This window comes from Suricata suricatta, chromosome 10, assembly GCF_006229205.1.
Source record: "Suricata suricatta isolate VVHF042 chromosome 10, meerkat_22Aug2017_6uvM2_HiC, whole genome shotgun sequence".
Classification (NCBI taxonomy): domain Eukaryota; kingdom Metazoa; phylum Chordata; class Mammalia; order Carnivora; family Herpestidae; genus Suricata; species Suricata suricatta.
This window is the reverse complement of record NC_043709.1, coordinates 117,725,544-117,745,185: the sequence shown is the minus strand read 5'-3', so window position 1 is coordinate 117,745,185 and position 19,642 is coordinate 117,725,544. Positions and strand designations below refer to the sequence as shown.

Sequence of the window (19,642 nt, the reverse complement as noted above, 5' to 3'; positions counted from 1 at the left end):
ATAACCACAGGGTATCATGTTGAGCTCAAAGCTAGTTCCCATGCCCCGCTTATCAAACCCCACCGAGCATTTGAACCACAAGAAGAAGCCCCCTGATGAAAGGAAGCTTCCTCTGGCCAAGTTAGCAGAACTGTGATAAAGTCCCTTTGGCCATGTGCTGCCCATAGGAAGGCTCGCTAAGCTCAGAGGCGTCACGGACAGATGTCCTACCTTAATGAGAATCTGAATGGCCCCTGTGGCTTTTGCAGATATGAAATACCAGAAACTGATGGTGCAGGCAGCACTGGACTCCTGCCACACGGCACTCTTGAGGTGTGCTTCTTCGCCCTGAAGGCCCACTGGCGTCGCCTCCAGATACAAGAAGTGCCCTGAAAACAAGAACAGCATTCACACAGGACGGAATTAACCACGAGGGGATGATTTTCGCTTTTCCATCTTTTTGTGTTTTTAATTATATTTCATATGATATGAGCTGCCAAAGGCATTTCCATTGGAAACAGAAAGAAAATCTAATAGCCTTGCTTCTCGCTCAGTGACAGAACAATTTCCAACTGTCTGTGCTTTTAGCAAAGTACTTCACAGTATGCAAATTAACTGATCTGACAGGATATTTATGCCACTGAATCAACAAGATAGTTATAGAAATCGTATAATGGACTCCTCAAACTAACGAGTTCTTGTAAAATAATGCAAAGATACTACCTATGAAATATAAATAAAGGAGTACGATGTACTTTCAAAACTTCAGTCACCTATCGAGTACATAAATAAAATGCTGAGAATTTTGATATGTAATATGAAAGGTACATTTATACTTATGTATCTAATACTCAAAACATTTTATGTACATAGAGCTGAGTGTTTGTATAAAACTCAGACCTTCCTTTCTCTGTTGCAGTCATTTTGGCTTACATGGCTTTGTTTTGTCAGAGGTCTATGGAATTTCCACACATAGACACCCTTTCTTTTATTCTGTGGCATCCAGGAATTCAAGGTCCTTTCCGTATTCTGCTAATGTCCTCTATTTTTGGACCAGTGAGTCTGTGACTTGACCTCATCTACCTACTGCAAAAATGAGGCATTCCCAACACCTGTGACATATGTGATCTTATGGTAACATCCACATGGCACCTTTTACAGCTTTCTAACTGCTTTCCCTTCATACACATCATCTCATTTCTGTAATCCCTGTTTGCTACACAGGGAAAACTTCACTCTCTCCCTTTGCAGATGAGAATTTTGAAAATCTGAAGAGCTACATGATATGCCAATGATCAAAGGAGTGGCAGCATTCTGGGATACTAATTATAAGCATGTGTCATTGAGGAAAGGTGCCATACATTATCATCTATCTACAATTATCAGTCACATTCAAATTCGATTACTCTTTCTTATGTGTTGAACTGTGATGTCCCGAAGATGGTGAAGTCCTAACTCCAGTTTCTGTGAATGTGACCATGTTTGGAAATAGGACCTTTGTGGATGACCAAATTAAAATGACGTCATCAGCATGGGCCCTAGTCCACACTAAGACTGTGCTGTAATGAGAAGGGTAATTTTGGACATAGAGCAGACATGCATAGAGGGAAGACAATGTAAAGACACAGGAGAACATCACCTTACAAGCCAACTAAGGTCCCAGACTACCACAAGCCAGGAGAGAGGCATGGAATAGGTGACTCTCTCTGACAGCCCTTGGAAGGAATGGTTTCTACCGACATCTTGATTTCAGACTTCTGGCTTCCAGAATGGTGAGACAATGTCTGTTGTTTCCTTCTCTGGGATTTCGTTACGGCAGTCCCAAGGGTCAGACATACTCATGGATGTCTGACTTGCTTGCCACGACCACGGCAGGCTCTCTGGAGCTCTCTAGTTGCTGTCGGGGAAGACAATGAGATGTTCACCGCGAATAATGATTAGGATTCCTCTAATAGCCTAGGTACCTACCGTTCTCGTTTCCAAGCGTGTGATCTCTGGGAGGTCGTAGGCTTTGATGAGAGCCAACCCCCAAAACCCAATCAAAGTTTTCAGCCAGGGAGTTCTGCCAGCCACACCAGCCTTTCTCAAAAGTACAGGAGGCACCACATCCATTTTCATCAGTAGAATCTCCACAGTCATCTACAAAATTACAGCTTTGCTCTGGTCTGTAACATTTGCCATTCTGACATTCCCGATAGCCATGAGGGCAGCGACCTACAAAACAGAAAACAAATGAGGATGAGGAGACACTACTAACACACCAGTGAGCTTAATAGCTAGTAAGAGTGAATGCACCTTAACATGTAAAGAAACATAGGGTTCTTAAGAGTCTGAATTATCTGACCCCTATATCTCTTTCCTAAGGTCCTTCAGGGCTCCGGCCAATAGATCACTCACAAGGAATATTCAAAATGAAAAAAAAATCAAGTATCATTATATTGATCTAGGAAAGAGCCCCAAGACCTCTAAAATAGAGCATTTCTTATAAGCTGAGTTTAATAATATATATTAGATCTGAAAACCAAAGTGAGGCTTTCCATTTTTTATCCTGAAACAAAATCTTTAGGGTACTAAGAGCTTATGTATTATGGTGTATTTGGAAGTAAATTCCACTACCACCCATGCATTTCAATATTTACCAGAAGCCAAATATCTATATGGTACTTCATCATAAGCAGAGGTATGTATATATAAGTGACATTCAACTTTCTAAGAGACTTTTTTCTCCAAAATACATATAGATCTGTCAATTGTTTTGAATTTTAGAAGCAATCTCCCTACAAAGCAACGTCAACAATAAAGATTTTTTTCCCAGACAGCTTAAAATAAAAAGCAACATTTTTGAAGATCTGTTTGAACTCTGGAGTTGATACTTCTCAGCTATGGGACTTGGATCATACCTACACTTGGTAAGTTTTAGTTTCCCTATCTAAAATGAGAAAAAAAAAAAAAGTAAAACCTACAGAAGTTAAATTAATTAAAGAGACTATCATTTATTAACCCAGTGCCGGGAACAGTGCTTGGCCATTAGTAGAGGATCAGAAAATATTACTCAAATAAATGAATGTGTGAAAAACACTGCTCTGGAAATGACAAAGCAGTTCAATATGCACATTCAGGGTACTGTTATTAACCTGCTCCTATATTACAACAGAGCATAAGCACCAGTGTAACAATCTTTCTGTTGGAAAAGTTAAGAAATGGGCAGACGACCTGAATAGACACTTCTCCAAAGAGGACATCCAGATGGCCTACAGGCACATGAAACGATGCTCAACATCACTCATCATCAGGGAAACACAAATCAAAACCACACTGAGATACCACCTAACACCAATCAGAGTCACCAAAATAAACAAATCAAGAGAGTATAGATGCTGGCAAAGGTGGTGGAGAGACGGGCACCCTCATACACTGTTGGTGGGAATGTAAACTGGTGCAGCCGCTCTGGAAAACAGTGTGGAGGTTCCTCAAAAAACTATCCATAGAACTCCCCTGTGACCCAGCAATAGCATTGCTAGGGATTTACCCAAGGGATACAAAAATGCTGATGCATAGGAGCACATGTACCCCAATGTTCATAGCGGCACTTTCTACAATAGCCCAATCATGGAAAGAGCCTAAATGTCCGTCAATTGATGAATGGATCGAGAAGATGTGGTATATATATATACAAAGGAGTACTATATGGCAATGAGGAAGAATGAAATATGGCCATTTGTAGGAAAGTGGATGGACCTCGAGGGTGTCATGCTAAGAGAAATACGTCAGGCAGAGAAGGATAGATACCATGTTTGCATTCATAGGTCTAACAGGAAAGACCTGGCAGGGGACCATGGGGAGAGGAAGGGGGAAAGAGAGCTGGGGAGAGTGAGGAACACAGATCATGGGAGACTACTGAATACTGAAAACGAACCATGGACTGAAGGGGGAGGGGGAGGGAGAGAGGGGGGTGATGGTCATGGTGGGGGGCATGTATGGGGAGAAGCACTGGGTGTTATATGGAAACTAATCTGATAATAAACAAATAAATAAATATATAAATATATAAATAAATAAATAAAGGGAAAGTTGTTAAAACATCCAACTTGGGATACCCACTTCCCAACTGCTCTATGACACTATGATATCAGAAAGTTTCTTCCTTGCTGTCTGCCCCATTTTCTAGACAGAGAAGCTGATAATGCCACCCTACTTCACTTCTCCATGGTAGCTTCCATGGCCTGGTGTTGTCTGGTGGTTGAGGATTGGTGTGGATTAGAGCTGGGAGGTGATTCCGGGGATTTATCATAAGGTGCTCTGGGAGCTGGAAACTCCTGCTGATTCAATCTCATAAAGAAGCATTTATGTCTTAGGTCAGTCTCACATTCTAACAAATAGATGGCTAAGAGGGAAGAAGTGGGAGGAGATGGATGCAAGGCCATGTAGAAACCACTAGGGAAAGGACAGGTGTTCCAGAGGCTTCTAGCCACTTTGTGTGCTAAGCTGTTTCTGGATTGTTTGTTCAATATTGCCTAATTAAATGCCATTTACACTTGCAAAGCCTTTGAAAATAAGTTTGAACCATACATTCTGCCTCTAACAAAACTTTTTTTGTCTGGGTTAATTGCTAACATTTTCCTTTCTAGCAGTGTGGGGTTATCTATTTTTATTTAGGTGCCCAGTTCAATTTTAGCAGAATGAGGGGAAGCAAAAGGCCTTTAATATTTCACTCACAAAGCTGGACTCAGAAGCAAAACATTAAAGCATTTTTGAGCTATACAGAAATGGAGATCATTTACATTAATCTTCATTTATAGATGAAAAATTAATGAGGATTATATATGTTAAATGGTTTGATGATTTTTCAAGAGCAGAGGTGCAATTTGGACTCAGGTCTATTGTCTTCTGATCTATTTTTTTAAATCTATTGACTTGAAAAGAAGAGCAATGATACAGGTCAACTATCACAAGACAAGCCCACCAAGGAACAGAAATGGTAGTGTTGACTACCAGATACATTACTTCTCATGGGACTGTTGAGAATCTGAGAAATCACTAGATCATTTAGTTTTACACAAGTTGGCATTTGTATTGATTCTGTCAATTCCAATTTGTTTGGGGAGTAAGAGCAAAACTGGTTCCTAAGATGCTTTTCTCCGAAGAGACCAAATCAAGCTAAAATTTAATTCTTTCAAGACAAACAGAAGAATAATTTGAACATGTTACAAAATGAAAACATCAAAGACCCCAATATATTACACAATCTATATAGCTATTGTTTTAGAATCATAAAAATTTAGATTTTTTACATTTCTAAAACATAAATATAATGAAACAATAATTCATATATTGCATATTAATTTTGAGCAGAAAACCTTTTTCACTGTATCATGTGTTCTACCCATAAAACTTTTTTTGTTGCTAAATGTCAAGTTAAATTATCAATTAATGTTACTTATTTCCAAATTATTTCCCATGCCTGTTGTTTTGTCCAAAGAAACCAGCTACTTAGGGAAAGAGTGTATGATAGGAAAGCTTGTATGCAATTGTAGAACGTTGATTTTTAGTAAAAATTTATTATTTAAATTAGGCAGAGACCTTCTTAGTGGGCAGTTTCTTTTTATAAAAAAGAACAAATTATAAAAGCCCAAAGCCTACAATGTAAAGACACGTGAAGCTTAACACACTTATCTATTAGCGGACAGCCTTGCTCCGCTGTGTTTATGGCCACTCTGTAACTACAGTAACTACAAATCTTGTAAGGGGCTCTGTGTGGTAGAGTCTGATTCTACTTTTTGATGTCTGACTTCATTGCTGACAGCTCTGTGTCCCACATCTGGGAAACACAGTAAGATAGCCCTGGTGCCCCTCCATTGGCAGGAGGTTCAAATCACGCATGTCCTTATCTGTGCACAGAAATTCTTACCCCAGTCCCATCAATCACCGTAAAACTCTAAGTCAGTTTTCTTTCCTCACACTCTAAAACTACTTTTAGACATGCCTTGGAGCTGTCCTTATGTCCCAGAAGCCTCATCCTGTGAGTAACAGACATTTTCAATCCTTTTAGTATTGTCAGTCTTAACTTCTGAACCACATTCCATTGTAATTCTTCTTTAAATGTTTTTATTTATTTTTGAGAAAGAGTGAGAGTGAGAGAGAGGGAGAGAGAGAGAGAGCAAAAGCAAGAACACGAGCAGGGGAGGGCAGAGAGAAGGGGAGACACAGTATCTTAAATAGGCTCCAGACTCTAAGCTGTCAGCATGGAGCCTGACGCTGGGCTCAAATTCACATGAACCATGAGACCATGACTTGAGCTGAAGTCAGAGGCTCAACGGACTGAGCCACCCAGGCACCCCTGTATCTGAACCAAATTTTGAATGGATGTCCACCTTGTAACTGAGGATGGGCCCAAGTTTTATATACATTCACATATATAGCATATGAGTTATGCTATATATATGTGTGTGCATATATAACACATATATAACATATATAACTTACATATATATCACACACATACATGAAACTTTTAATCTCATAACTCATATATACTCTTTCACAATTACTATTTTGGTCCAAGCGACTATCATTTTATGTGAATGGATTACAATGCTTTTCTTTCTGATCTTTGTGCCCTACCCTTGACTCCTATGGTTCGTCAAACAAAAAAGAACCATGTGATATTTTAACATGATTGAATATCACTCCTCTGTCCCAAACTCTATTTAATTACTATTCTCCACTAAAAGGAACCAGGTCTCCTTGGGAAATGGTCTATTTGGAGCTAAGAACAAAAAGGTTCAAGATGAGCCGAGATGTCTTTTTTTTTGCAATGGAAAACAATAAAGTGCTCAAAAAATTATAGCATTATGATGAAAGGGTTAAGGAGCCAACTTGTAGAGAAACTTACTGGCCAAATCAGAGATAGTTTGAGTATCAAAGTAATAAGACTTGCTCCCAGCCTATACACAGTAAGAAACAGGAATAATGTATGAAATTATCCTTCAGCAATAAACAACTAGAAACTTGGGCAAAATATATAAAAACAAGTGTTTTCAAACATTGGATGTCAGGAAATGCAGGACTGTGATCCCTTAGAAAAATGAAAAAAGACACATCCTATGATCACCCCCAGAAATCTGCATGGGGGCACGTTCTAGACTGTAACTCCCAAGGGTCAGCCCATCAGACAATGGAGTTACACTGAGCTGAGGAGACAGTCAGGGACAGCTAAAATTTTCAGTGCTCGGTGGTGGAGGAAAGGAAGCTGTATAGAAAAGGTGATCCAGAGATATGCTTAAGTCTTTGTCTGAATTCTAGTTTTATTATTTTTAGAATAAAATCCAAAAGGAGAGACAGAAAACAACTAATAATAACTAGGAGCTATAAACTGAAAAAATTACCAGGGTCCACAGAGGGTCACACATCTTTGAGTTTCTACCAGCCAGAGTGAATACACCGGGCATTCAGTAGGAATTCCAGAGGGTATAATTGAGTATGGGGCAAAGTAACCCTTGAAGGAAGTAGACTCTAGACCACGGATTGGATTAGCAAACCAAATGTGGCCTACCACCTGTTTAAGTAAATAACGTTTCATTGGGACTTAGCCATGGCTGCTTGTTTACGCATTATCTATGGTTACTTTCACACTGAAATGACAGTGAAGTAGTTGCAATCAAGACCATATGGCCTGCAAAGCGGAACATATTCACTCTCTGAACATATTATCTTAACCTCAACTTGTTTTTAACACTAGATTACTTAAAAAAAGAAGTCTAAAGTTTCCTGAGTTCAAAAAAATACAGAAAAAAAATTGTGAAGAGGAAAGGGATAGAGATACAAGCTTCAAGTTATTATGTTTTAGGTTTTTAAAAAATGTTTATTTTTGAGAGAGAGAGAGCATGGGAAAGGTAGAGTGACAGGGAGATGGAGGATTGGAAGCAGGCTCTGCACTGACAGCACAGAGCCCCATGTGAGGCTTGAACTCATGAAACATGAGATCATGATCTGAGCCGAAGTCAGATGCTTACCTGACTGAGCCACCCACGTGCCCCCCAAACTTCAGTTGTAAAATAAATTAGTCACAGGGATGAAAAATACAGCATAGAGTATATAATCAATAATATTGTGATAAATTTATATGACAGATGGTAACTAGTGTTCTTGTGAACATTTTGTAATGTATAATCATTAAATCACTGTCTTGCACACCTGAAACTAATGTATTTTATGTTTAACTCTACTTCTAAAAAATTAAAATTAAAAAATGCCGACTTCTGTTCTGAACCTGTCTTCAAAAAATTTTTTTTAAATAAACCTCAAAGGAACCAATCAGAACTTAAGTGCTTCTAAACCAAAGTTCAATTATTGTAAAAGGAATATACAAAGGCTTAACACTTAGCAACAGAGAATTCACAATTCTAGCATCAAATTAAAGATTACTAGTCTGTGAAGCAGGAAAATGTGATCAATAACCAGGAGGAAAATTAGTCAATAAAAGCAAATATAGATACAATGGAGATGATGGAATCATCAGGCAAAGAAAGCAAAGCATAAATGTGCTCAATACATTTGTCTAACGATAATACAAAATCTACAGCAAGCTCTTGTAATAACAAATAATTTCCACAAGGTTATGTCATCAATATACAAAATCAATCACATTTCTGTAGGCTAGAAATAAACAACTAGAATCTGAAATTTTTAAAAAGTCCCTTAAAAGAGCATTTCAAAACATGACAGGGATAAATAAAAAAATAAATATCTGGCCTTTGCACTGACAACTACAAAATATTGATAGGAAAGAGACCCTAATTAAATGGACATACATATCAGGTTTATGGGTCATAAATCTTAATATTGTTAATAACTCACTTCTCTTCAACTTATCTATAATTTCAACATAATCCTCAACAAAAATACAGGATTTTGTAGAAATTAACAAAATGATTCTAAAATGTTATCAAAAATGCAAAGCATCTAGATAAGCTACAAAGTTGTCAAATATACACCTGATTTCAATAAATACTATAAAGCTATAGTAATTAACACTGTGTAAAACTGACTTATGTATAGACAGAGTGACCCATGGATCAGAATGTATCATACAGAAATGGATCCATAAATATATGATTAGGGCACATGGGTGGCTCAGTCAGCTAAGCATCTGACTCTTGGTTTTGGCTCAGGTCACGATCTTACGGTTTCATGGGTTTGAGCCTTGCCATCAGGCTTTGTGCTGATGGTGTGAAGACTGCTTGGGATTCTCTCTCTCGGTCTTTCTCTGCCCCTCCCCCATTCCTGCTATCTCTGACTCTCTCAAAATAAATAAACAAACTTAAAATAAATTAAAAAAAACATATGATCAATGGATTTTCAAGGAATGGTGACAAATTAGTGTATAGTATTTTCACCAAAAATGAATGAACTGAAATTAGATATAAGGAGAAATCAACAAACACCAACTGAGGGAGACTCTGCAAAATAAAAGGTGTATACTTTTCAAAGAGATCAATGTCAAAGAAGACAAAGAAAGGTTGAATAGCTGCTGTAACTTAAAGAAATATAAAAATACATAAAAACTAAAAGCAGTGCATGATGTTTTTATTAGATCCTGAACCAGGAAAAAAACCAAAAATTATATAAAGCGCATTTTGAGGGAAATTGATAAAGTATGAATGAGGCCTATAAACTGAATAGTAATACTTATCGATGTTAATTGATTATTCATGTAAGTGAATGTCCTCTATTTTAGGAAACAGATAATGAATTATTTAGAGGTAAAATCACATGATTATATCTGTAACTTGCTCTGAAATGACTTGAAAGATTATATATAAAAGACCAAACTGATAATAATCTACAAATATGTATTAAACATAAGTCTTGTATAATTATTGTAATTTTCCATGACTTGGAAACCATCCCCAAATTTTATAAAAATATAAAATTTTTAAAGTTAAAAAAATAAAATCTTCCAACATCATCCCATCTCAATCAGAGTAAAAGCCAAAGTTCTTAAAATGGCCCAAAATTACTCCATAATCTTGACCCTATTTTCTTTTATTGTTTTCCAGCCAAAGACTACCAGAAACACTGTAGTTGAATAAAGTTGGGCTTATCATTTGTTGCAGTGATGGAGAAAAAACACCATGGGGAACCATGGGGCCAGTCGGTGAGAGAGTATGAGAAATGATTTACAGGATTAGAGTTTTGGTTAGGTTATTTCAGGGGAGGGTTAAAGGATATGGAGTTTTGATCCAGATTGGGTGATATCAGGAAGCAGAATAATGATGTGATTGGGTATCTTAATGATTCTTATCTAACAAAGGGAAGACTGGAACAGGCTAAAGTATTATTGATTAGAAACACTCCTATGAGTCAAGATACGGGATGTCTGGTCATTTTTTTTTTGGCTGAGACAATACTTGTGTATCATCTGCATTTAGTCACAATTAATAAAAGTGTTTCTACTGTGATCCACGGTTCCAGAGCGGCTTTGTCTGATGTTGATGCTCTGTGAAATTGTTTATGCTCACAGAAGAACCACCAGCTCATAGCAACACTGAAGCCTAAATGATATGGTACGAGGCCAGGTCCCAGAAGCCAGGAAGCCAGGAGCTGCTTTTCTTGCTCTCACTTTGTAATTCTACTTACGCTGCAAGAGAGTTCAGCAGAGCAGCCAACCCTTCTAAGAGATATAAGGATAAAAATAAAACTCTTATGGTACTTTTTTTTTTTCCTGGTAGGTTAAAAAAAATGGTAGACCAGTTGCTTTGAGAGATCCTGAGACATTTGAAAGGCCTCCATATTTGTTATCTTTTAAGCCTCTTTTTATTTCTCCTTAGCTATTTGCAGCAAAAACCTGAAAATATGAAGGTGCTATGGCATTTATGTTAATGTCAGCACAAAGGGAGGTAATATGTAGGAAGAAATTCCATAAAATAGAACCACAGCTATTAGGAATAAACAAAGAAAACAGGGAGAGGAATTGTGATTTGCATTAAGAAAACAAGGAAAACAGAAGGAAGTCTAGGCAGACGAGAAGCCCCAAGCTTTGAGGAGAAAGGTCTACCACAGTTCCAAGTAGCTTACTACTGTAATGTGGCTGAGGCCCTCATTCAGAGGATGGCAGATTCTGTGTTTCTATGTTTCCTAGGCAATGTTCACTAGATCTGGGCTCAGCCCTCAACTGAGAACAACTGCAAATTGGCTCCAATACTGTGCCTGCAGTTTCCATTTCATATTCAAAGAATACTTTCTACAGTCTTGACCAGCATGACAAAAAATGTACATGACATTGCCACTCCTGTCTGATCAAAAAGATATTTCCAGAAATAATGGTTTATTCCTCAGTTTTTTAATTACTCAATTTTAATACATAAGAAATCTTGTGCTAACATTGCATGCTAACATTCAACTAATTCTAACTCTCTGTTGGAAAAGCACTCAAACAAGAAATCCAAAGGGGTGTGTGTGTGTATATATATATATATTTCATGATTCTGACTTGGAAGAAATTTCTGATGTCTTGGTGGTGAACAATTTGTATACCCTGAGTTTCTAGTGTATCATATTTTAAAAAGGTAAGGTAATGAGCTTGAGCATTAAAAATCATTACTTTTTGAAGTTTCAAGTTCAACTATCAGGGATAAAATGAAGACAGTCCAGTAAATTATTTCTCCAGTGATTATAATCTTTTGTGGTTTTCCAATGTACTTGACTGAAGCTCTGAGTATTTAAAAATGCTTATGGTGAAGTACATCACAAATGGAGCTGCTATTCTGAGACGGAAATAGAGCTAGAAGTGTGATCTAGGGATATATCCCAAGATCAAAACCACTTCTGGAAAATTCTATTTTGCACTTTTATGCAGTCAAATTTGTCAATTTTTCCTTTAATGTTTTTTGACAATACAATATTAAATGAAACTCTCCTGTATTTTTCTAGTACTGTATGATTACTATATAATTTCACTGGTTTTCTTTTTTAAATATTTTAAACTCTTGAGACAAATGAAATTTACTCGGCATATAGAATAAATGACAATATTTTTAAAGAGAGAGAGAAAGCAATACATACTCACCCACAAGATACACACATGGCTGGTGCATTTAGTAAATGTCTCTGGAAAGATACATAAATTATCGGTTCCACTGGAAATAGAACAGTACATAAAAACAGAAGTCTGAAGAAAATATTTTTTAATCTAGCCCATCTTTGATAATACTATGTATTTAAGGTGGGTAAATTTTTTTTGCTTTATTTAAAAATAACATGCCAGGGTCACTACCTAGGATAAAGAAGGATTCAAGTAGTAAAGTTACAGTTGGGGAATTCAAATCAGGCTGAAGCTCCTTTGATGAGTATTAACCTGGACCGAGGGCCAAGAATGCTGACAGTTTTCTGGACACCATGATTTATGCCAAGTGGAAGCCTGCACACTCTCCACTTCAGGTGGCCGTGGAGTAAATGGAGAAATTAAGAAAACCAAATTCCAGTTTAGAAAACTAGACATAAGGAATGAAATGCTCTATGAAATATCTAAGATCTGTGCTAAATTTATAGTGGAGTATGAACTGCAACAGATAGAACAAATAGAGAAGGTAGGTAGTGATAAGAGAATTCAGGAGACATCTGGTAGTCATCCTCAATACCTGATTCTCCTTCATTTCCCATATTCATCAACCACTAACACCACCATATTTTACTTTCCACGTATTTCCTGAATCTCCCACTTCTCAAGAGACACTCATGTTTCTGTCTAACTTCCTAATTGATTGCTCTGTGTCCACTGTGCTCCTCCTGAAATTCATATCATACATTGTAAATAGAGTAATGATTTCAAAATGCAAATTGGATCACTATGCTGCTTGAAAGTCATTAAATGGTTTCCTACCAAAGTTAAGATAAAGATCAAATGTGTTAATGGGCTAATGGACATAGATTCAACTCAGAGTCTATGTGCTACTCACATTTCCAGTTTCATCTCCTGCCAAGGTTTCCTCAACTCCCTACAACAAAAACCTACTAATCTTATAGCCCCTCCAACCACAGATGCTTTACATATGCTGGTCCACCTGCATCTAGAAATCTCTCCTTGAAAATCTTGCAGATTTCAGATCAATATCTACTTTCTGCAACAAGTCTTGACTGGTCAATACCATCCGTTACAGCCTCTCACCACACCAGGCAGCTCTCCTTCACAGAACTTAGTAACACTCAGCATTGTACTTGTCTACATAGTCATGGGCATAATGACCATCGCCACTGCTAGTCCACAGAGCCTACGGGGGATAGAAACTACCATATGCTTGGAAAGTGTTCACTATACAGTCTCCTGAGTAAACAAAGAAATGAATGAACAAACATTCGTGAGCGAATTGAAGAAAGCAAGAAGGCACACATATCAGTGAGTGAGTGAGAGCTTTCTAGGAGATGGCTCACTAGAAGATGAGTTGGAATTTTGATTTTTGGACAAAATTGACAGGGACAGAGCTGTGTTTGGAGTGTTTAACTTTGAGATGCCAAGATTAAGGGTATTAGAGAAAGAGAATCAATCACCTCTGACCTATTTACTGTGATGAGATCGACAAACATTTCTGGGGTCCTTTCTTGTGTTTTAGATAGTAACAGCAGCTATTCAATTTGTTGAAAATATGCACTTCTAACTCTCTCAGGAAAGACTTCCCTATTATGTCTGTAGACAGAATTCTACAATCACAATCCCAATTCAATACTACCTTTGTATAACTTGACCTACAACAAACCAATTTCCATTTATTAAAGCATTAGTTTTTTTTAAGATTTAAAAAAAAATTTTGAGAGACAGAGAGTGACAGCAAGAGCAGGGAAGGGTCAGAGAGAGAGGGAGACAGGGAATCTGAAGACAGGCTCCAGGCTCTGAGCTAGCTTACAGCACAGAGCCCGACGTGGGGCTCGAACCCACGAACTGTGAGATCATGACCTGAGCCGAAGTCAGACGCTTAACTGACTGAGCCACCCAGGCGCCACCCAATTTCCATTTTTAAACCTTGCAGAACTGGTGAAAACAAATTCTATGTGGTGAAACTAAGACAGTTATCTAACTCAAAGCAGAAAATAAAACAAGCCATCTAAGCTAAACTCTATTAATAGGAGGCAAAACAAACCCATGGTATTTGTATGCTTACTCATCACTCCCGTATGTTTACAATTAACTGTGATATATTATGTTTGAATTTGTTTCAACATATACATTTCTCACTTTGTATGCATCATTCATAATGAATAGAGTGCAAAATTCTTTCAAAAGAGGGTAAATACAACCTTTTTCCTTAAAACATGTACCATCAAAATAGAGAAGTGTTCTGCAGTATCTGTGTGTGTGCATGTGCATGCATGCATGTGTGTGTATGTACACAAACGTTATGTGTTGTGTAATTCACCTACATACAAATTTGTATTTTGTGCCTGAGTGTGTGAGAATATTACATATATGAATTTGCATATATATAAAAGATGTAGTTAAAATCACTGCAATGTAAAAGTGGATTATAACTTTTCCATGATGGTTACTACTATTTTATAATCACCTCTTATATGCTGTTTTGTGCCGCATACTTTATGAATATTATCTCTAATCCTCATAACATTGTAAGAAATGTTAGTTAAATCAAATTTTTTTAATCTTTCAGATTCCAGTTAACATACAGTGTAATGTTAGTTTCAGGTGTACAATATCATAATTCAATACTTTGATACAAACCCTGGTACTAATTACAACAACTGTACTCCTTAATCCCCACCATTTTTTAATCCACCTCCCATCTGGTAACCATCAGTTTGTTCTCCATAGTTATGAATCTGTTTCTTGGTTTGTCTCTCTCTTTTTTCCTCCTTTGTTCTGTTTCTTAAATTCCACCTATGAGTGAAATCATGTTTTTTTTCCTCTGACTTATTTCACTTAGCATTATACTCTCTAGCTCTGTCGATGTCATTGAAAATACAAGATTCATTTTTTATGGCTGAATAATATTCCATTGTCTACATATATACTACACCTTCCTTACCCATTCATCAGTTGATGGGCACTTGTGCTGTTTCTATAATTTTAGCTACCTCTGTTTTCAAAGGTGCCAATTAAGGATAAGAAAGCTTAAGTGTAAACAGGGGGAGCGGAGGAGGGAGAGAGAGTTGGGGAGAGAGAGGGATGCAAAACTTGAGAGACTATTGAATGCTGAGAATGAACTGAGGGTTGAGGGGGAAGGGGAAGGGGGTAAAAGAGGTGGTGGTGATGGTGGAGGGCACTTAAGGGGAAGAGCACTGGGTGTTGTATGGAAAACAATTTGACAATAAAATATTATGGAAAAAAAAAAGAAAGCTTAAGTGTAGGGGAGCCTGGGTGACTCAGTCGGTTGCGCATCCAAGTTTGGCTCAGGTCATGATCTCACAGTTGGTGAGTTTGGTTTGTGAGTTGGAGCCCTACATTGGGCTCTCTGCTGTCAGTGCAGAGCCTGCTTTAGATCCTTTGTCTCTGTCTGTCTGCCCCTCCTCTGCTCACTCATTCTCTCTCTCTCACACACACATACACAACTTCTTTCTCTCTCTCTCTCAAACATAAACATTAAAAAATTAAAATTAAATTTAAAAAAGAAAGTTTAAGTACAGTTTCTAAGGTTATGATATCTAGCATATGGCTTACCATGTAAAAAAAATAACAACATATTAATAATAGCCAACAATGTAATTATCAAGTGTTTAATTCTGTCTAGCCTGTGGTAGGTGTTTGGTGTATGTGATGTCATGTAATGATCAAAATCACCCTATGCGGGGGGTACCTCTGGTACACTGAACATCTACCATGGCATTGTGCTAGGACTGGACAATTTATCTCATTTTATCAATTACCTAATCTGATTAATCCACTCCAAATCAATGTGCTCCAGGGAAGGGCTAAGACCCCTAGTCTCATATATCCATTTGAACTGGGAATTCATATAATATGCCTGTTTTTGTTGTTATGCCCACTCATGACTCTTAGAATAATGGAAAGACTATGATTGTTGTGTTTCTGTATGTGGTTTGGAGAACAGAAAGAATATCTGAAGCCCCTTGTTTAACATTGAATGGGTAGCACAGTCATGAACATGGGAAACTTCAGTACACTGCATTCATATTTGTTGGAGAATCTTCCAACAAAGTGTAAGATAAACAGATCAAGGAGTCAACACGGTTAGAAATCATCAGAGATTTCATCTGGCCAACTCCAGTCTCTTGTATCAAGCAAGTCTTTTAGTCTCTTAAAGCAAGATTAGTTGGTATATTTGTCAAATAATGAATAAGCATGATTTCAGAAATTAGCACAGATATCTTTTAATATTTTATTTCTTTTCAGTAATAACTGAAGTGGCCAAATGGGTAAATTAATTGAACCACCCCTATACAAGGAAGGATTAGTACAGTGAATCTAGTTACAAACTCAGAACACAAAAATCATCCTGCAGTTATAATAATTGGCACACAAGATCATGCAGAGTCATACAAAGGGAGGCATAAGGAATTATAAAGCTTAGTATCTATAAGATAAAGTCACACTATTTGCTTATGAGAAACAGCACTCCTTAACACTATGCTGGAAAGAAATTTCTTCCATGGATCCTCAATATTGTAAAGTGCATGTCAAAAAGAAAACAAGGAGAATAAAAAGAGAACGAGGAGGAAGAGGGGAGGGGGAGGAGAAGCAGAAGAGGCAACAACAATATTAAACTAAGGGAATTAAGCTTTTTAAGAGCTTTTAATAAGATTGAAAGTTTCACAAGAATTTTCACGTCATTGCTTCACTTATTCCTTTAAACAATAAAGAATTGTCTCCTTTGTGCTCTGGCATAGGAAGCATAGTGTTGAAAATGACAGTTTTTGTCCCCATGTTGTTCTCCTCCAATGAGGAGAAGGATAATGATGGAAGACACACACAGAGGAAGTGATAGTAAATCATGTGGGGGGGGGGGAAGAGGAGGTGTCCTTTGTAACACTGGAGTAAAGACTATAAACATCAACGTGAAGCAGAAAGCCCTGCAGGGTAGGCCAAGAGAATCACAAGTTCAAGGCCTTCTGGTGGAAAAGAGCTTGGAGTTATGGAGGGTCATCAAGAAGCCCATGTGGCTAAATCCTAATGAGTATGGTTCTAAGTCGTGGGAGAAGAGAGGAGACCAGCAGGCAGGCTCCATGGCTGTTGTGAAGACTTTGGCTTTACTCTGAGATGGGAGCAACTGGCAATTCTTACCTAGACTCATGGGATAATAAATAACATAAAAAATTCTAAATAAAAACATTGGCTGGCACATGAAAAGTGTACAATTGAAAAACATGAATGCATAAAAAGGGACAAATTAGGAGTCTATTACAGTAACCCAGTCAAACAACAAAGGAGGTTCACACAAGCGGTATAAGAGCAGTAAGTAGGCAATGCCTGGAACAAAGCAATTACCCTATAAATGTGAGCTATTATACATTATTGTCATAGTGACTGCAGGGCTGATAGTGGAAAGGGGACAAAATTTGAAAGTGTTTTGAAGATAAAGCCCACAGAAATTGCTCACAGATTGAAAATGGATAATCAGGGTGGGAGAGGTCAAGAATTGCTTTGAGGTTTTGGCATAAGAAACTAGGCGAATGATGTAAACTTGTACTCAACTTGGGGGAAGGGAGAAGTTTGAGGCAGAATAAAGTTCTATTCTATTTTTTTTGTAAAAAGAGAGAGATTAAGATCATACTGGAAGGTAATATAAATAGCTTATTTTTATAGGACATTAACATGTTTTTTTTAAGTTTATTTATTTTGAGAGAGAGAGAGAGAGTAAAGGAGACAGTGGGTGGGGAGAGAGAATCCCAGGCAGGTTCCATGCTTCAGTGCAGAGCGCAACACAGGACTCAGACTCACTAACCATGAGACCATGACCTGAGCCAAAACCAAGAGTTGGACACTTAACCAACTGAGCTGCCCAGGCACTCCTTAACATGTATTATTTTATGTTACTCTCATCTCAGTTCCCAAGGAGAAAAAGAGACCGGATCCTTTTGTGTAGGTGAGAAAATTGAGCTGGGAGAAAATGCTAATGGCTTCAAAGTCTATAAGCCAGCCAAGGTTTATTATCACAGCTAATTATGCCTTAGCAAATATTGACCATGCACTGTATTCAACTGTTATCTCTGGGGCATGATAATGCTGAGTTTTCCCTAAAATTTGCTGATGAGTAACTATGTGTGTGTGTGTGTGTGTGTGTGTGTGTGTGTAGTATATATACACACACACACATATATACTGTATATATACATTATATGTATACATTATATATAAGCATTGCATATATATTATATATGTATAAAGAGAAAGGGAAATAGTCATAAATTACAAAGAATATGTTGAGAAACAAATTGAAGGCAGAAAGAATTGAAGTAATGAAGGTGATCAAAGATATTTTTCTTTTAAAGTTTTCAAAAAATATAAAACTTTTATAAATAACAAATAATCAGTGTAAAGAAAAGTTCCCTATTTTTTCTGAAAGATTTTTGGCTGCATAATCAAAACAGCAAATAATTTTGATGAATAGGTATGAATGCCAGACAATTTTAGCACCCGACGTTTCACTTTTGGCAAGAGAAGGCTTTCCAGGAAGCAAGATAGTTAACTACACCTAGCACTAAAAATCACCACATTGAGGTCAATTCACAGACCTTCAGTGACTCAAAGTCAATCTTAATCAGTTCTTTTAACCTTTCTGCATAAAAATGTCTCCATTACTAAAACAGTTATTATGACTGACCTCACTTACAAAGCTGTTTTGAAGTCTAAGTCAATAATCATAAAATATTTTGGGGGGAAAAACTCAGATCACTACTTAAATAACTATATCAAAACAAATTTAGGTGAACATATGCTTTGGTTAAAAAAATGAAAATGTTCATTAATAGTCATTACTTTCATGATCATAGATAAAATTAACTGAATGCCAACCAAAAGCAGACATTTTATATATATTATTTCTAATTCTCACAACATTCAAAAATAAATAGCATCTTGATTTTACGCTAAAGTTAATTAAGTTGTGCATTTTCATATTGTTGGCACGTGGCACAGCTAGAATGGATCTAAAATTGAAATTGTATTCTTTTTCATAGAGTCCATTCCCCAAAATCCTAGGCTAAAGAGAAACACTAAGAAATAAGAAGCAAATGGTCACATCTCTGTCCTAATGGAGTTAAAAAATAACACGCATGTATGCGGTTATAGTAAAGGTTCACTAATAACACAGTTCAGTATATGGTGAGAGAACTGAAAGACAGTGAGGGCCATACAGGATTGCTGACACCAGCAGACATAGCACTGAGGTCACCGGGGTCACAGCAATGGCTCCACAGGGGCACCGGAGGCTAAGCTGCCTTAATGAGAAGACTAGAATTCATGGAAGAAGAAAGGACACTAGAAAAAGCCTTTCTAGCAATTGAAAACTGGCATGACTAATAAAACCAGGCATGATTCACAGCATACTTGTGGATGAAGAATTAAATCAATCTTGTTTGAGATCCAAACTACTATTTTCATAGCACTTGATAATTTACAAAGCACTTCCTATGGGCACGGGTTGAAATACATGCACACGCACATGCATGTACATATGCAAGTGTATGATCACACTTGTTC

The 19,642-nt window shown here is 37.3% G+C and overlaps 1 protein-coding gene across 1 annotated transcript in view; it reads right to left on the bottom strand.

Moving 5' to 3' along the window:
• MALRD1 (MAM and LDL receptor class A domain containing 1) overlaps positions 1 to 19,642 on the bottom strand; it is a 759,741-nt gene that overhangs the window by 341,926 nt on the left and 398,173 nt on the right. Inside the window, exons 29-30 of the mRNA XM_029955581.1 lie at positions 1,948 to 2,193; positions 211 to 368 (exon numbers count right to left, since the gene is read on the bottom strand). Coding sequence (XP_029811441.1) covers positions 211 to 368; positions 1,948 to 2,193 — 404 coding nt within the window. The remainder of the gene's footprint in view (positions 1 to 210; positions 369 to 1,947; positions 2,194 to 19,642) is intronic.